This window comes from Myotis nattereri (genome assembly GCF_964212035.1).
Source record: "Myotis nattereri genome assembly, chromosome: 4".
In the NCBI taxonomy this organism is placed as follows: domain Eukaryota; kingdom Metazoa; phylum Chordata; class Mammalia; order Chiroptera; family Vespertilionidae; genus Myotis; species Myotis nattereri.
Window position 1 is genome coordinate 98,652,034 of NC_138079.1, and position 18,440 is coordinate 98,670,473.

An 18,440-nucleotide genomic window follows, 5' to 3' on the forward strand; every position below is an offset into this window, starting at 1 on the left:
AGTGGAACCAGAACCCAACCCCACTAGGCCCTGGTTCCTCGCCACCCCTGTCTGGGATCTCCAGATGAGATGCCAACTGCTACCCACCTTGCAAGTCTCAGCTGAGGGAGCATAGAGGAGTCGCAAAGGAAATTGAGACCCTCTCTGTAAGGAGTTCCGTAAACAACTAAAGAGTCATTTTTTCTAACAACTCAGGTTCTTAGTGCTATTTCCCATACAGCGCTGTCATAAACTCAGAGGCCAAATCCAATGTCCTCCCTCATAGCCCCCCCAGCCTGTTGGACACAAATGCATGCTCAAGCTTGTGATGCTAGGGGCAGGGCCCTGGATGATTAAGTTGTGATCAAATATCTAGAGACATAGGGAACCTGCACAAAGGAAAGAGGCAGCTTCCTTCCAAAACTTTGGTTGCTTTCAAATGGGTTCTCTCAGATGGAACTTAAGCAGCTCTCCACCAGCGCCTGGGAAAAGAGGTGCTCACGACCAGAGTGAGAGCAAATGAATGGGGCACACTGGTGGATCAAATTCATGTGCGCCTGAACAAGTTTATGGTAGAAATAACGAGCTTCATTTGTTTGGCACAACACAGGGCAGTTTAATCACCGTGAGGGAGGAGTGTCTAGAGCAGCAACACGGTGGCTGTAGGCCCATGTTTTCTGGAAGGGGGAGGTGGGATGACAAGGGCTTCTGTGTCATCTGCAGGCCCCTCGCAGAGGGAGCTGGGGAAGCTTTGCAGCCATCTGTGTGCTGTTTGCATCTTGTCTGGCTGGGCAGATTTGCTCCAAACAAGGGCAGATGGGGCAGCTCTTGCCCCAGTGTTTGGAGAGAAACGGGAGAGAAGCAAGGGAGGCGGCTACAACTCCATGAGGACAACATAGAACACGGAATCCAAAGGAAATGCAGTCATTTTCCCTCCTAGGCACCACACACCTTCCAGCTTAAGTTTCCAGATCACAAAGCCTTCCTTATCCAGACACACAGGATTCAAAGCCCAGAGCAAAGACCCAAGCCTTGCCAGGTTTCTCCAGGATGCAGGTCTGAGAGGCAAGGTGGGTCCGTGTACAGTCAAAGGTGGAGGGACTGGACTGGAGGGGCACAGAGGCCAGAGAGCCTACTCGAGGGGCAGCCCCTGCGATTCCAAAGACCATAGAGACCCAAAGTTGCACAGAGCCCCCGCCAGGCTGTTTCTATGACACCCAAGAACACAGTGAGAAAAGCCAGGGAGAAGGGAAACCAGCACGTTGATAACACCCAGCCACACCTGAGCATGCTAAGGGTGTCTGCTCTTCTCCGTGCTTTCTCCTTTGCATCATCAAGGTCCTTGCTCTGCGTGCCAGCTCCCCTCTCTTCCTCTTTGCCGCTACCTTCCTCTTGGAACCTCCACTACAGCAGCTTTTCCCAGGCTCTCCCTTCCCCAGAGCTGCACTCTCAGACCTGCCTGGACCCCTGCTTCTCAGTTAGCGAGGCCCAGGGGGTCAAATACAGCCAAGACTCTGGAAAAGCAAAGGAGGAGCCCTGTATGCTGTGAGTCACCTGACAACTTCCCACTGGGGTTGAAAAGAAGGCAACAGCCCCACAAATATAGGGTTCTCTGGCCTCTTGGAGTTCTGTAGTCAGAAGTCCTGTCACCTGCACGTGCAGTTGCCTGCAAGGAGGCCATGCAAGAAGCCTGGTGTTGCTCAGAGAACAAAAAAAAAGGAAATTAAATGCGCCATCTGCTTATTAGTGAGAGCTTCTGAGGCAGATGCTTAAATATGCATGCCCAGACATTCAAAAACTTCGGGGGAAATGTTAATTTCAAAAATCCGAGTTCTTGTGCTTGCAAAAACCATCTTTGTTTTCTTTCTTCTTGGTGATTTGGTATCTCAGAGTCACAGCACCGTGAAGGGTGATCTCACTGGATTTTGGTAGCTGTGTCAAGTAGAACCCCAAATCCATCTTAGGGAGATCTGGCGGCGGGGGCAAAAAGCCACCTTTTCTTCTCTCCTTTCTATCCCCCATCCAAAAATTGATGGTGCTAGCCTGGTGCCCTGCCACAGGGGTGAGAAAAGACCCCTCAAAGCTTCAATCCTGCCCTTGACACCAAAGAACCACAAGACTGAGAGTAGGATACCTGTCACCCTCCTTTCTGTGGAGTCCTACAAGTTAAGCACATGCTGCAACCCCACCCCAGAGCTGTGTGCATTTCAAGAGTGGCTGTACTCATGCCATGGTGAGTACAAGCCCCTTAACCTGAGACTCTAAGGGTAAATATTTCCAGCATTGTGGGCCATACATTCTCTGTCCCAACTACTCAGCTCTCCCGTTGTAGCAGGAAAGCAATCCCAGCTAATACTACATGAATGGGTGTGGCTATGTGTCAATAAAATTTTATTTACAAACACAGGCAGGGGGGGCAGCTCTGGATCTTGGACCAGAATCTGTCTCCTCCACTAGAGCAGGGTCTCCAGGAGAACCGGGACTGATCCATCTTATAGACCAGCACCTAGCCCAACACCTGGCACATAGGAGATGCTCAAATACTTGGAGAAGGAATGAAAAAGGCAAACAGCCCTCAGTTGTGAGGTGAGGGTCTCCCAGTGGCACCATCTTGTGCTGAGGCACAAAGACAGGCAGGGCTCTCCACCAAGGCTGGGTCCTTTTCCAAGGTAATGTGGAAGTGACAGCCAAGCCTTGTGGGGAGGACAGAGGCTTTGAAGTCACACACACACAAGCTATAGTTTTGCAAGAGAGTCAAGACCATGAGCAGCCTGCGTTTCATTGCACACACCCTGGGTGGGTGCTAGAGTGCCCAGATCTAAGGTGAATCTTTGTGCCCCCCACAATTGGCCTCCATTAAAATTCCAGCAACCGCTGATCAGCATGATCTATTAAACCCAGTGGGCTCTCTTCAACACAACTGACCTCGTCTTTCTCCCTCTCCTGTCTGTGGGCCCTCATAGCCTCTGCCTGCTGCTCCTATGACCCTTCTCATGGATTCTTCTCCTCTCATCATTCAGATTCCCTGAGCTTACACCAAATCCCCCCTCTTGCCACCCTACTCTCTCCACAGTCAATCTTGGGTGTTCCCAGGACCTCAACTACATCTACACTGATAAGTCCACCCCAGACCCATCTGTAATATTATACATTGCCACGTGGGTCTCAGAGCAACCTCAGTCAGAGTCCCAAATTCAAATTCGTGGTTTCCCCTACCGTTCTGGATATTAACTTGATCCTGACTTCTTCTCATTCCCAACACCCAAAAGATGCTTAAGTTCTGTGGAATGTATCTCATAAACTTTCCTCAGTTCAGGCACACAGCTCCAACACAGCCACCACCGCCATTCTCCAAGCCACCAGCACCCCCAACAGAGACCCCTGCCCCAGTCCCCAGATTGTCTCCTTTCTTCTCCTTGAGCACCAAGTCATGTTCCAGAGGACACAGAGGGACAACAACCATCTTACTACATTTTTTTAAATTAGGAGGACATTAACCTACTGTCCAAATCTTACCAGGTAAAAAGTCCAAATCGAGCTCCAGTTGACCAGAAGTGGGGCTAAATATTTCTGAAATGATTAAAGCTAAGGGCAACACGGCTCAGACTCCAAAACTGCTGCAGGCGCAGAGACGCCTACCTCCCCAAAGGTGTCTGAATCACACAGTATGCAGCCTATGCCTGTCTGTTCTAGCTAAAAGGAACACTCTTCATGCCTTCTTCCTCCTGAAAGGACCCTCCACCAACCTGCACCCCACTTTTAAGGATGAGGAAACCCTCTATTGTATACCACCTGCGTACCACAGTCCTCAGAAGCTAGCCTCACAAATTATAGGAGAGCCGAGGCAGACACACCGCATTCCAATGGGCAGCCATGTCTGCATGTCAGTTCGAGAGATCACTGCCAGGGAAATAGCTATATCTCAGCAAAGACAGCTTCAGCCCTTTGGAGTCCAGCTGTGCTCAAATGGGAATCCTGAAATCCAGATGTTGGTCCAAACACCTTGTCTCTTCAAGCCAGCTTCTGAATTCTCTGTTGTGAGAGTGAACCTCGAGAGCCACCTGTCTGCCTACCCATGCCCTAGAATCCTGGACCTGAGAAACAAGGGGGAATATGGGGGGAAACCGGTGATTCCATGAGGAAAGCAGAGGGGCTGCCAAAATCCAATGTGAGGTTTAGGTAGATGATATACACCCTTGCACTTCACCAATAGATAGGGGATGAAGGTTGGAGTCTGGTTCACCCAAATCATTTTTCTAATGAAACTGACCACTTGTTTTGTGCTTTTTCAGTATATAAAGACTATAAGCATTTTCCATTTACTATCTTGTTATTTTACTGAATGCCCTCATAACCTTGCATTGAGATTGTCTTTTATTACCTCTGTTTTACAGATGAGGAAACGGAGGCCCATTCAGGTAGTGTAAATTTCCCAAGGCTGCACAGTTTACAAGTGGTACAGCAGGGACCTAAACTCAATACCCACACTCTAAAACATTTTTGCAAGTGTAGATCAGTGGCTCTCAGCCTAGCGACATTTTTGGTTGTCACAACTGGAGGCGGGGGAGGCAGTGCTACCAGCACCCAGTGGGCAGAGGCCCCCACAAAATATCTCACCAAATGTCACAGTGCCAAAGTGGAGACACCCAGGTGCAGACCACCACCAGCAAGAAAGGAAAGACCTGCAGTCTGGATCCACCCCTCCAGGAGCCCCATGCTGACCCTTGAGTGGAGAGTTCATGTAGCAATTTCAGGGATTCTGATGAGCTGTTACCCTTAAAAGCTCAGCTCTGCCCAACACAATCCAGAAATCTATGCCAAGCTGCCTGATCTTGGGAAAAACTGAACAATGGCTGAGGATGATAACCAATTACCTAGGAGAGACTTTTCTCTGCTTCCAGGAAGAGCTGTGGGTAGAACTGTGGGTAGTGATCCCTGGGATCACTCTAGGGAACCAATAAAAGCTCTGGGAGGACTAGTTTTTTTGACACTAGCTCAACAGCACTGGTGCTAGAGAGGCTTAAGGGAATCTGTGAAACTTGTGATGCCTGGTGGAAGATCAGCCCTCACTAAAAACATGCCCTCCTTCCACCGCACCTCCTACAGGACTCAGCACTGAAAGGGCTCCTTGGGCTCCAGGGGACCAACTAAAAGCATCCCCAGCAATCATCAGAGGAGGCGACCCCCTCCTTAAAGAGGCAAGCCTGGGAGCCACTCTGAGGGCAACTGGTCACATGTGAACCTCTGCCACCCAGAGTGCGGGACCTAGTGATAGAAAAGGCTATTTTATCCTTAAAAACATCTGGATACAATATGAACAGTGAGGTGATGCCCGTGCAGCTTCCTCAGAGAAAAGCCCAAAATGATCTGCATCTAAAAATAAGCTGCTATTAAAGAACAAGGATTTTTTGACATTTTAGCCAAGTAATGGTCTACCAGTACACAGACAAAATCTCGTGAAAAAGCAGGCTGTTCTTGATCCATTTGGATGTGGTCTATGAGTGAAGAAATGGGCTCTGCTTAGAGAAACTGCTGCTGCTCCTAGCACCATCCTGAAACTGCTTCCTGGTTGCTTAAAGGAAATATTCCTACAGAATCTAAAAAGAGGGAGAAATCTCTCTGAGGGGCACTGTGGGCAGCCCAAGCTGTGGCCAGCCTTTAAACTTGAAAACCAAGACGCCATGTCTTTGAGCTGCCAATGCCCCCAGGAGATCCAGGTGCCCCCAGACTCAGGAAACAAAGAACAGTTTCTGTCCAGTTATGACATGATCCTTCAAAATTGTGGCACCCCCATTTCCCTTTGTGAACCAAAAAGTTCAATGGGGTTTCTGCCTTTTAAAAATTTCAGCGTCTACACATAATTCCTTTAACCTCCAGGAAGCATTATTCAGCTTTCTGGAGATTCTGGCCCAAGACCCTTGTCTCTTGTCATTCATCCCAAAACCAAACATGGCAGCAAGCAAGCCAAAGGGAGTGAGTTTCAGTACTAAATCACATTTATTGAGTACATGCTATGTGCCAGGTGCAATGCTAAGTGTCTTCTATGGATAATCTTTGCTTAATCTCAGGATTAATAACCCCATGAAAAGAGGCGTGTTGACATATCCATTTTTCCAATAAGGACACTAAGGCTCAGAAACATTAAATAACGTGTGCCAGGTCACCCAGCTAAGAAGGGCCCGAGTTGAGATTCAAGCCCACATTCCTAAGCACGCCCTGCACTGGGTCACTTCACTCCATTCAGGGGTCCTCAGCAAAGTTCCACACAGAAGAGCGAGGTGACAGGAGGAGGGAGGGGCTGACAACAGTGAAAGTTTCACAGCACTGCACCGCCCCTGAAACCGCGTGGGCCTCTCCTCCCACCACACTGCGACACTACTCCCTTCTCATCCTTTCCACGGTGTATCCCAGAAGCCTTCCAAAGCATTCCTTCTCCTGGGATCCCAGAGAGAAATTCCCCTGGTTTTGGTGCTCAGGTGGCCCAGGATCTGAACACACTGACAGCCACAGGGAGGCACGCCGATCGGCTGGGCTGTGCTGCAGCCCAGCCATTGGAGCCATCCGAGGAGGCTGCTGCTGCTGCCTGCGTGGATTTGGAGAAAGAAGGAGAACTCTCCCTCATGGGGCTCAGCAGTCACTAATCAAATTTTTAAGATGAGCTTAGCCAAGCAAATGGTCAAGAATAAAAACATTTGGAAGAAACAAAAAGGTCAACCCCATTATTCATGAAAACTCTCAAGGTGGCAGCCTTTGCCGTGGGGACAGCTGTTCACCAGCCCTCATCTGTCCTCCCGACACTGTGTTCCCCGACGTAAGGTCACCAGGTCACAGCTGGAAAATTCAGGAGAGAAAGCAGAAAGTGGGGACTGGTGGTCAAGCTGGCCTCAGAGACTCATCCACACTCACCTAATGACTCACATACCCACGAACATAACACAACAAATCAACTCACACATACCCTTAGCCGGCAGGACCAGGGGCAGGCAGCACCCCAGGATGTGCACAGAACTTCGCTTCTGTCCCTCTCTGAAGGGATGGGGAGAGGAGAGTGACTTAGGGTGTGGAAGCCACCTGCCTTTTCCCTGAACTCTCACTGCCCAAGCAGAATGGGAGCAATGACAGGAAGATGCGGGCAGGAGAGGGGCTTGGTGGCTGCTGCCAGCGCACACGCTGACAGGGCCAACAGGGCCAGGTTGGGCAGACTATGCCCAGGTACTTCCTACCCAAGCCCCTTGCTAGAGAAGCACACACAACCAGCAAAGTCCCAGAGAGACGCCTAAAACAGCGCTGTCCAGGATAGGGGTGCTGGGTGAGGGCTGCTCAGAACAACCCCACCTCCTTCCCCTCCTGGGGCCCCAGGACGCAGAGATCCACCCCCCCTTTCAATGAACCGTGGAGCCCAGAGGTCTCCCAGCCACCAAGGACGTCAAGGAGAACCAGCAAGTCCATGCTACATAAACAAGAAGGAATTTCCATCAATATCAGAACATCTAGTTTCTCGGGAGGTCCCTGCAAGCTGTCACACCGCGCCCGCCCCGCAGGAGTTGCTGCCCAATTACCAACTTGGACCTGACGGCGGAGAGATGGGGAACGTCCCAGCCACCCCCCAGCCGCATCCCTCCTGTGCCCCTGCTCACTTACACCTCTGCCTTCGACACCTGTCTGGGTGCCCGTCTCTTCCCTGCCCAGGCGTGGAGCGTCTTCTCCCTCCTCCTGAGCTGCGCTTCCTCCTTCCAGCCCCAGCCTCAACCTCTTCTCCTCCGGAGGGGCATCCTCCTCCTCCCGCCTCTGCCGGCCGTCCCTGCCTCTGAGCTTGCCCTTGTCTTCGGGGCTGCCGGAAGGGCTGGCCATGGCTCCCGGGGACTCTGCCTGCTCTTGAGGAAAAAGAAAGACCCAGCAGCCTCCCGAACCCAGCGGCCTGTCGATGGGAGATGGGGCTTCTGAGCGCGGCCTCGGTGGGTTCGCACCGCGCGGCTCAGAGCTGGACTCCTCGGTGGACCACTCCTGTCTCTCTGCCGCCCCCTGCTGGCTACTAGCGCGCACCGCGGCACGCGTGGAAGAGGCCTGTGCGGGTCTCACCTGCCCAGATGGACCGCTGGCTCTCCACTGCCCCGGGCCAGGCCCACTCTGGCAAAGTCCTGCCCCCAGGTTGCACCCAGGGGTCTCCCTGCCCAAGGAAGGGAGGAGAGATGGGACAGATAGACGTCCGCTTCTCCAGCGCCCTGCAAGGATGGACACCCTGGTCTCTGGTGCTATTCTGCAAGGTGAATGATTTGGATGTGGCCGGAAAAAGGAAGCTGCTCAAAATGCATTGAGAATCTGACCTGAAGGATAAAATGCTTAATGCACAGGCATCATCTTTCAAAGTTGTGCTTACCTATCAAGGATGTTTATCAAGCGTCTATGGGCCGGGCATGGCCATTGCAAGAGGGGGTGATAAGGATGATCATGGCAGGCATTTTCTCTGCCCCTGTGGAGCTCAATGCCTGGTGGGAAGGTGATGATTGGTTGCCATTGTCAACAGGACAAAGGACTGCAAAGAAGTGCCAGGAACTGGGAACCTAAAAGAGAAGGGCCCCCATCTCCCCAACTGCCTCTGCCTTGTTCATGGTTTTAATTTGAAAAGCTATCACAGTGGGTGGCACATAGTAGGTAATCAAGAAACATTTGTTGGGTGACTAAATGGATCCAATCTCATCAAGGGTTCTTTGCATCCTACAGCTTCCCCTTCTTGCTCCAGCCCCTTCCTCTCTCCTCCATCTCTTCCTTTCCCACAACAAATAATTCTAATAACTACAGAGAGGCTTTGAGACTCTCTTCTATTCCTTTCCACATATTAATTCCTCTAAATGCCACAATAACCCTGTTATTACCCCACTATACAGAGGAAGAGACTGAGGCATAAAAAGGTAAATGACAGGCCCAAGACACACTCAAGTGGGAACTGCTGCCATTGAATTGGGAAACCTAAATGCAATGAGAGTCATTGGAACCCAGGGTGACAGGGACCAAGTGGAGACACTCAACCACTGAAGGGGGAGCACCGCTCAGCCACAAGCCGGGCTGACGGCTGGCGAGTGCAGTGGCGGTGGCGATGGCAGTGGCAGTGCTAAGGATATCTGACTGTGGCTTATTGGGGAGCAGGCCTAAACCATCAGTCGGACATCCCCCGAGGGCTCCCAGACTGCTAAAGGGTGCAGGCCAAGCTGAGGGACCAACCCACCCCCGCCCCCCGCTCAAGTGCACGAATGTCGTGCATCTGGCCTCTAGTAAGTAATAAAACAGTAAACTAAAGTGATGGAAACTGAAAGAGGACATGGGTTGTTAAAGGAAGATACACCTGCTGCATTGGCAGGGTCCTTGGACTTCCATTCTACCCACACACTCATGGAGAAGGTACACTTGACCCCCAAAGAGGGCCTTGGGTCCCCCAAAAAAGCAGAATCTAATGCAAGGGTTCAAATGCAACTAGTTGATTTTGGAGATGATTTTAGGAAACTCTGTAGACAGGGATCATGGGAGGGAGAAGGTTATAAAGTATTTGCTGTCAACCCTGTGGACACCCAAAGCTAATCCAACTGCGAGAAATTGTGGACTGTGCACCTCAGCTCAGGGCACAGAAGCTGGGGTATTCACCCACCAAGTATCAGCATCTAGACTGACAGCTGCTCCCTGGAGGACCTTAATTCCCAAGTACTTCTGGCAAAGTGGGAGTTGGTAGCCACAGAGAGCCTCAGGCAAAGGCAAGTCAGCATGCATGGAAGTGGCGAGGGCAAGGGATGTGGGCAAGGGTCCCAACAACACCTGCTGCAGCTTAACCCTGCATGTCCAGGCTGGCTCCAGCAGGAAGAAGTGAGCAGGCGGAATCGGAAGAACTTTGGGTGGTGATGGAGAAGCTGCTTTGGCAGGTCATCCTTCCACAGTGGGGCTTAGAAGGCAGGTTAGCTCAGCCACGGCTCTTGAGGCAGAGCTCGACTGGGGTTCTGGCTTCACTCTTAGCCACATAACTTCAAAGAGGGAAACTGAACTTTGAGAGCTTCAGTTTCCTCTTTGGAAAATGGGCATCACAGTACCTCATGGGATTATTGTGAGAAGTAAACAAGATTGTGCACAGAAAGCTCTTAGCTTGGTATAGCAGAAGGGCTCAAAAAGAAAGTGTGCTTATTTTTAAATATCATTTAACTCATGTGTTTTCTTATAGTGAAGGCAAGTCTGGTCCTGAAGTTAGAGGGTCCTGAGGGTTCCAGGTGTGATGTGGGGAGAAGGAGAGAGACTGAACACGGAGGAGACTAACAGCCAAGGGCAGGAAGTCAGAGGCAAGGGCTGTGGGGTGGGGGTGACAGCTGCATCCTGCGCTGGAGCCAGATCTGCCACAAGAAGCTCTGGGTCTGACATCTTAAGCTGGTTGTGAATTAGAGCATGAGGAGCATAAAGTCCACAGCTTCTCTGCTGAAATCCCTCTTGCGAACTTCTAGCCGCTTGGGAGATGTAGGGAGGAATCCAGCCATCAGGACTACCCTGTCCCCAATAATGCCACCTTAGACTATTAGCTGAGGGCCAGGACCCCATTAAAATGAGATGAGCACTCTCTCCATCCTAGCTGTCTTGGCACTGACCCCATAAGGGAATACCCCTGGCCCAAGGCATTGCTGCTTCCTCTCCAAAGGAAAATCACAACCCGGGTACTGACCCTTCCAAGCCCATAACTTCTTTGGGCAACTGCCCCTACCATGTAGCATCTGGTGCCACCGACACCCACCTACAGCATGTTCACTGGCTGCCAGCCATGACCCTCAATGTCAGCCATGACTCCCATTTTTAAAAAAAATCAAGATTTGTGCTGCTCTGCACTGTTGCTGAGAATTCCATAAATCCCATGAGTGGTCACTGAGGACAGGGTGGCTGTCTCCTCCCAAACTATCCATCCAGGTGCCATGCATCTTTGCTTATGGTCTCCCTGCTTCTACTTCATGTGGAATGCATGTGAATCTATGTCCTGAACCTGTAAACTGCATGGGAACCCACAATCCTACCAGAGCCATCAACAAGCTTTCCATCAACCTTACTATAAGAACATAATCCTGCAGTTGGTTTTTTTTCTGATTTTAAATTTTCTTGTTATATTATCAAGATGCAAAGGACACTCCAACAAGTCACCAGATTCCAGGCTCAAAAATGTCACTTTTTGCCCATCTTGTCTTTAATTCTGGAATGTGACTAGAACCTTGTGTTTTTCTTCTTCTCCTCCCAAGTATCATTCCAATCCAGCTCTTCATCCACTCCAACAACTCAGGCACAGTGTTTCTGAGGGGCTCTTCCACAACCCCCCCCCCTCCATATTTTCCCCTCCATGGCTCTGAATGAAATTGGTGAGCAGCCATCTGCCAGGACAAGAACAAAAACATCAGACATCAGCATTTACCTAAACTATTCCTGCCAGCCCTTCCTAGAGGCATCTTGGGTGCATGGATATTTGTCTTGATTATCCAAATCTTCCCTCCTCTTGTTCTTACTAAATGGGTATGTTCTGTGTCCCACTGTTTTCTGCTACACGATGCTGATTGCTGTTAGAGCCTTTTAATACGCATACCACGTATACAACAAAGACGAATCCCTGCCTTCACCCTGGCAAAACTGCACCATAAATTGCAGAGTTTATAGAAGACAGCATTAAAGGCAGCGCCCACACAGCCTGTGTGCACAAGAGATAGCACTGGGAGAGGAGGAGGACAGTGCCCCATCCCCAACACCATCATCATGAGCCACGAGATGGCCCCAAACAGGGCCTTGGGGCAGAAATGGGATGAGTATAGTGCATCCTGAAGCTGAAAGAGGTCCTGAGCTCAGGAGCGTCTAGACTCACAGCCAAGCCATCTGGGGCCCTGAGACTCTCAACGTCTCACTATCACCAGAGCTTGACGTCTAAGGGCTTGTTTTTGTGAGTCACTTTTCTCCCCAGTAAAATCTATGTAATTCATTGTGTGAAGGGGAGATTAATATTATTTTTTGTGGGCAATAAGATAAAAACCCATAATAGCTCATGAACTATTGAGCCACTGAAATTATATGTGTATATTTCCTTTTTTCTCAGAAGATATGATTCTGCATTTAAATTCACAAAGAGTTCCACAACCTCCAAAAAGGAGGAAACGCCAAACTGTGCATGTACTCTAATATTTAGTATACCTTGGTTTTGAACATGACTGAGGAAAGAGGAAAGGGGAGATGTCTTTGGATGCCTCCACTCTGTGAGGCACTTTATAAAAACTACCTCATTTCTTTCTTACCCTAACTCCGTGAAGTAATTATTATCAGCAGCCCCATTTTTCAGATAAAGAGACTGAGGACAGAGTACCAGTTACTTCTACATGCCATCCAGTTGATAAGAACCATGGTAAAAATATTAGCAAAGTAATAGTAGCCGATGCTTTTGAGAGCGAGCTTATTGTGTGCCACGCACTGTTCTAAATACTATGTGTGTTAGTTAATTAAATCTTCACTATAACTCACTGAGGTGGATATTATTATTATTATCATTAATACCTCATTTTACAAATGAGGAAGCTGACGCTCTGAAAAGTTAAACAACTGATCCAAGGTCACCCAACTGAATTGGGACTTGCAACTCAATTGTCTGCCTTGAGCCCAGACTCTTAACCCCTCAGTGACACCACCTCCCAGAACTTACTGGCAATCACTATAATATCAGACTGACTTGACTGTTCAGGACCAGCAAAGACCAGGATGTGCTCTGTAATAATTCCAGGGCTAACATTAGCAAGAGCCTCATCCTTAGTTCTCTGTTGCGTTCAAACACAACTCACCACCCAGGAGCATCCATAGCCATACTAGTAACAAAACAAGATGTGAAGAAAGCTCACACAAGATCACAGTAAGTGATGAAGATCAGTATTAAACCCAGGTACATTTGTCTCCTGAGCCTGAGCTGATGCAGCCAACATGGAAAGCCGTGGGCTTCGTGGAGAGCAGGGAGTTCCCGAAAGGTACATGAGAGGCACAGAGGGCAGATGGCAAGTGCTAGTTACCTCCAGAAGATTGTACCAGAGACAACCAAAAAGCAACCACCTTGATTTGGGGAGGCCCTAGGTTATCCAAATAGAGTAGGAAATTCCCCACCCCTTGGGCCAAGCAAGGAGTTAAAGATTCCTAAGACAGAACAGAAAGATTTCAGCTTTCCTCCCACAGAGTTGCCAGCCTCAGCAAGTCCCAATGGACAAGGGCACCTGTGTTTGTATCCCAGCTCTGCTACTACACTGCTTTAGGAACATGAGTAAAATCATTTTCCAAGCAATGGCTCTAATGCTGAGTAAAATTCATATAGTAATAATAACCCCTGTTTTTACACACCCGGGCACATGCACGTGCACACACACACACACACACACACACACACTCCTGGGGAGGTGAATGGAAATGCTTGCCAAAAATATGTGTTGTCTCTCTATTGTGAGCCTGTGGCATTTGACCCCTGATCTAAGAAGAAGTCATTCCACTGTTATCTATATATACAAACATCTTTTCTCTCTCTTAACTCTAACTCAACTCTCCTCTCCTCTCCTCTCCTCTCCTCTCCTCTCCTCTCCTCTCCTCTCCTCTCCTCTCCTCTCCTCTCCTCTCCTCCTCCTCCTCCTCCTCCTCCTCCTCCTCCTCCTCCTCCTCCTCCTCCTCTTCTTCTTCTTCTTCTTCTTCTTCTTCTTCTTCTTCTCTCTCTCTCTCTCTCTCTCTCTCTCTCTCTCTCTCTCTCTCTCTCCTATTTCCTCTATTACGCCTATATTTTCTCCTATTTTGTCAATACATAATCCCTGATGACCCTAGCCATGTAGCCCCTTTCTCACTGGCTGGGTCATTTCTTTACAATACCTTGCAGCTAGACTTGCACTTCAGCACCATGGCCAGAGCAAATCTTCTGTTTTCCTTCAGGACAGTAGATGACTGGATTTCTGACTCGCCCTCTTTCCCCATCCATCCCCCTCACACCCTCTAGCACCTCTTCTTTCTCCCCCTCCTTCTCTCCCTCTCTTGTCCCTCCGCCTTCTCTTCCCCTCTACCTAACGCTATTTGGTCACACCTGTGGTGATGTCAAAGTTGTGCCCAAGGAGGGAAGTTCCTATGGCAGATCCAGGGACACAACCAGCTGGCTGAGGAAACACAGCTTGCACGGGTACCAGGCACCAGCACACCTGGAGACACCTTGTCTCAGTTCTGATGTCTGAATGATTTGGGCACTGAATCCCTGTAGAAGGGACAAGGGATAAATACTTGGGTCTACACTGCACTTACTGGTTCCAGCATGCACTAGCTCCAGACATGGCATTTTCCATCCCAGTACAAAGCAAGGGCAAATCTTGAGGAATTAATAGGCTAAGAAGTAAGGACTCAGGTTCTTTCTTACCACTCACTCACACTTGCTACCATCTCTTACTTACAACTAAGAAAGGTGAGTCCATGTTATGTATGGCTCAGGGTGTGCATAGATGCGGTGGAGGGGGCAGGGAGGGTTAGGGAAAGAGGGAGATGTCCCTCAACAACCCTCATAATAAGATGAGAGGCAGGCCAGATCAGCCTAAGAGCAGAAAAAACCCACCTGGGAAGAGGCTCATTACTTTGTGCAAATAATTCTAAAAGAGCTAACATGTTTGAACAGTTGATACAGCCAGGCACTGCTCATTGCCTATATGCATCATGTCATCCAATTATGACAACAACTCTATAAGGTAGGCACTATTGCCATTATACAGATGAGAACACTGAAGCTCAGAAAGGTTTGAGTAACTTGATCAGAATCACACAGCTAGTAAGCAACAGACCCAAGCATAAACATTTAAAAGGCAAGAACAACATGCTTGAAAGGTCAGAAACTAGTCCTATGCATAGGAGTTCAATGAATTATGGTTTCTCAAGCTTAGAAATTATTTTTCCCAAATATTTCAATCTTAAAACAAAAAATATTTATAAAGACCTGAAGGGGGTAGGCTCATGACTGGCTTTAGAGGGACCAGGGACCAACTGGCACTTGGGGTAGACTCAATGAGCATTTTGGGGGGGTACTGAAGTTGGAGGTGGCCCCCATTGGTGGCTGGTTCACCCTGCTCCTTAAGCTCCTGGTGGGGAGAGAGGATCTAGTGCAGTGATGGTGAACCTTTTGAGCTCGGTGTGTCAGCATTCTGAAAAACCCTAACTTAACTCTGGTGCCGTGTCACATATAGAAATTTTTTTATATTTGCAACCATAGTAAAACAAAGACTTATATTTTTGATATTTATTTTATATATTTAAATGCCATTTAACAAAGAAAAATCAACCAAAAAAATGAGTTCGCGTGTCACCTCTGACACGCGTGTCATAGGTTCGCCATCACTGGTCTAGTGCTTTCTTATTTTGGTTCTTGTGTGGAAGGAAAGCTTGTTATGCAGCACCTTATGGGAACACAAGCTGCTGTAGCTGGAAGAATCATCAGATAGCCTGGTCGGGGCCCCACCTCTTTGGCAACTGGAGGTCAGGTGGAGTGGAGGGAGGCTAAGACCTAGAAAGTGGAAGCAGTTTGTCAAGTTAGTGGGAGAGCCAGAATTCAAATTCAAGTCTCCCAGCAACCTTATCCAGTGCTGTTTGCATCACAGCATCAATGTCTGGGCAGAAAAATACCCCCTGACAGTAAGGTCTATCATTTATCCAGTTAAAAACACTTATGTTTTGATTTGAGTCCATTTCCTTTCTTTTGCTACTCTATACACACAGGGAGCTTAAGGAGCAAGGTGAACCAGCCACCAATGGGGTCCACCTCCAACTTCAGTGCCCCCAAAAAATGCCCACTGAGTCTGCCCCAAGTGCCAGTTGATCCCTGGTCCCCTCTAAAGCCAGTCATGAGCCTACCCACTTCAGGTGCTAATCCATCAGCTGGGTTTCCTGGGGAAACAGAACTCATTCTTAAGCTCTCTTTTATGGCTTTTACCCAGAATTTATTTGAATAAATCAATCTAATGCTGTCTCTACAGTGGAACCAATTGTAAAAGAGCTTTATTTGCTCTGCTTTCAAAGCAGGTTGGAGCTACCTTCTTCCTATTCCAGGCTGATGGGGAAGAAAAGGAAACAGGCACAATGAAATCAACAAAAGAGGATTCCCCAAAAGGAGGGGACCCAAAGGCCCACCAGAATTCCCTCACAAAAAGGTCCCCTGCAGGAAAAGCTCCTGGAGAAGGAGGCCAGAAGGAAGTGACCAGATGGAATTGATGTGCTCCTAACGCTAATGCCTTGAAATGATACCCACTGTGCTCACCCAGAGGCTTGGGGAAGCAAGCTTCCCCTGAAATCTTGTTTCCCTGGCTCTTCTGCTTTCTCATCTCTCTGAAAGGACACCGCAGGAGCTAACCTCCACTGAACTCTGCCAATGTACCAGGCACTGTATCAAGTCTCAAAGGCACCTGCAATTCAATAATCCCAGCTGCAGGAGCTTTCTTTACATACTGCAAATGCTCCCCAAGTCTTGCCTACCTCAGGACCTTTGCATGTGCCATTCCCTCTGCCTCTCTTTAATTCCACACAAGCACAGCTCTGCAAGGCTGGCTCCTTCACTTCCTTAACATTTCTTCTCTAATGCCACCTCCTCCCAGGGGTCTTCCACAGATACCCAAATATAAATTAAACCCTCAACTATTATTTTCTTATGAACTATCCAGTTCTTTTTCTCCATATCACTCTATAGCACAGAAGCAAGATGGTGTCCTGTTTAGGGAGGCAGGTTTGGGAGTCAGGGACCTGTGAGTGCATCTTCATTTGTCCTCTTTTTTTTGTAAATATATTTTATTGATTTTTTTTACAGAGAGGAAGGGAGAGGGATAGAGAGTTAGAAACATCGATGAGAGAAACATCGATCAGCCGCCTCCTGCACACCCCCCACTGGGGATGTGCCCGCAACCAAGGTACATGCCCTTGACTGGAATTGAACCTGGGACTCTTCAGTCCGCAGGCCGACGCTCTATCCACTGAGCCAAACCAGTTAGGGCCTTCATTTGTCCTCTTATTAGACGTTGACTTTGAACATGTTACTTAATCACTCTGTGCCTCAGTTTGCTCACCTAAGAAGTGAGGGTTATAAAAGCACCCATCTCTTAGGGCTGCTGTAAAGATGAACATAGCTGATGTCAGTAAGGCACTCAGAAATATGTCTGGCATATAGTAAGCACGCCACAAACATTTGGTGTTATTTCTGTTGTGACTATTTGACTCACGTCTGTCTCCCCACAAGCCTGGATGCTCCAAGGGCACAGGGCTTGTTCATCCTGTCCTGCTTACAACCCCAGGGCCTAGTTCAATGCCTGGCACCCTTCAGTACTAAAATTACTTGATGAAGGAATGGAAATTTTGTTTATGTGTTGTATTGTATTCACTTCATACAGGCTTTAAAGAGACAGAGCAAAAATGGCACTGATTTTACTTTACAGATAGAAAAGTTAAGGCTAGAAACCTTGATTTATCCAAGTCTGGCCAATCAAGTATCCAAGCAAGGGGAGAGCCCTTGTGGCCAGCACTTTTCCCACCAGAGAACAGGAAACATAAACCCAGGACTGCCCCTCTCCCTCTGGGACCAGAGACCACCACACCCTAGCAATTTAGATGTCATAGCTCAGTCCAGGGACCAGGGAATGAGGATCAGCACCGCCTGCACACTTGCCCACCCTTCCTTCCCAGAGCATCTGATGAGCTACAAGGATCAGGCCAAGGGCCCTGGCTGATGGTGCAGGAAGCGGACCAAGGCACAAAACTGAGGCTGAAGACCTGGGGGCTCAGAGAACCCTCACTCTGGAATGAACACGTCGATCAGAATGTCTCCCACCCAAGGGAGACCACTCCTGTAGCAGTTTGAGCTTCACAATCAAGTAGAGGTGGAGACCACACATACTTTTGTTCACTGTTATCTCCAGCACTCTTGGCAAAGAGCAGCCTTTGATAATTATTTGTTGAATGGGTGAATGAATAAAGATGGTTGAATGAATGAAAGGTTAAATAAATAAATCACAGCAATAATGACAATCCTTATTTGTCCATCTTTCCCCTTCCTCTCCCTAACTCCTGATTTGGGGGAGACAGAACATTATTTTAGCTAAAAGGGCAGACTTTGAAAACAGACTGCCTTGGTTCAAATCCCAGCTCCACCACTTACTAGCTGCGTGACATTGAGCAAGTTATCTAATCCCTCTGTGCCTCAGTTTCTCCATGAGGGTGTTAGTCCTTCTCTAGTGAGACTGTGAAGATTAGATGAGTTCTTATATATACAGCACTTGGAACACTGTCTGGCTCACCGCAAGTACTCAACATAAGTGTCTGGCTCACCACAAGTACTCGACATACTGTCTTTTCTCTGTGTTTATTATTTTCAGCCTTATTTGTTTTGCCTCTTGCTATAAGCTTCCTTGAGCCCTTTGGAGAAGAGGCAGAACACAAAT

At 48.6% G+C, this 18,440-nt stretch overlaps 1 protein-coding gene across 6 annotated transcripts in view; it reads right to left on the reverse strand.

The window, feature by feature from the left end:
• Positions 1–18,440, reverse strand: part of RBFOX1 (RNA binding fox-1 homolog 1) — a 2,169,222-nt gene that overhangs the window by 2,064,540 nt on the left and 86,242 nt on the right. For 4 of the 6 annotated variants that reach the window (XM_081089185.1, XM_081089163.1, XM_081089196.1 and 1 more), the window contains exon 1: positions 7,621–7,984. The exons of 1 other annotated variant lie outside the window; for it this stretch is intronic. In XM_081089185.1, the coding sequence (XP_080945311.1) occupies positions 7,621–7,830 (210 nt within the window). In that variant the 5' untranslated portion in view covers positions 7,831–7,984. Of the gene's footprint in view, positions 1–7,620; positions 8,082–18,440 lie in introns of those variants that run through there. One more of the 6 variants, XM_081089174.1, reaches the window with a different exon arrangement.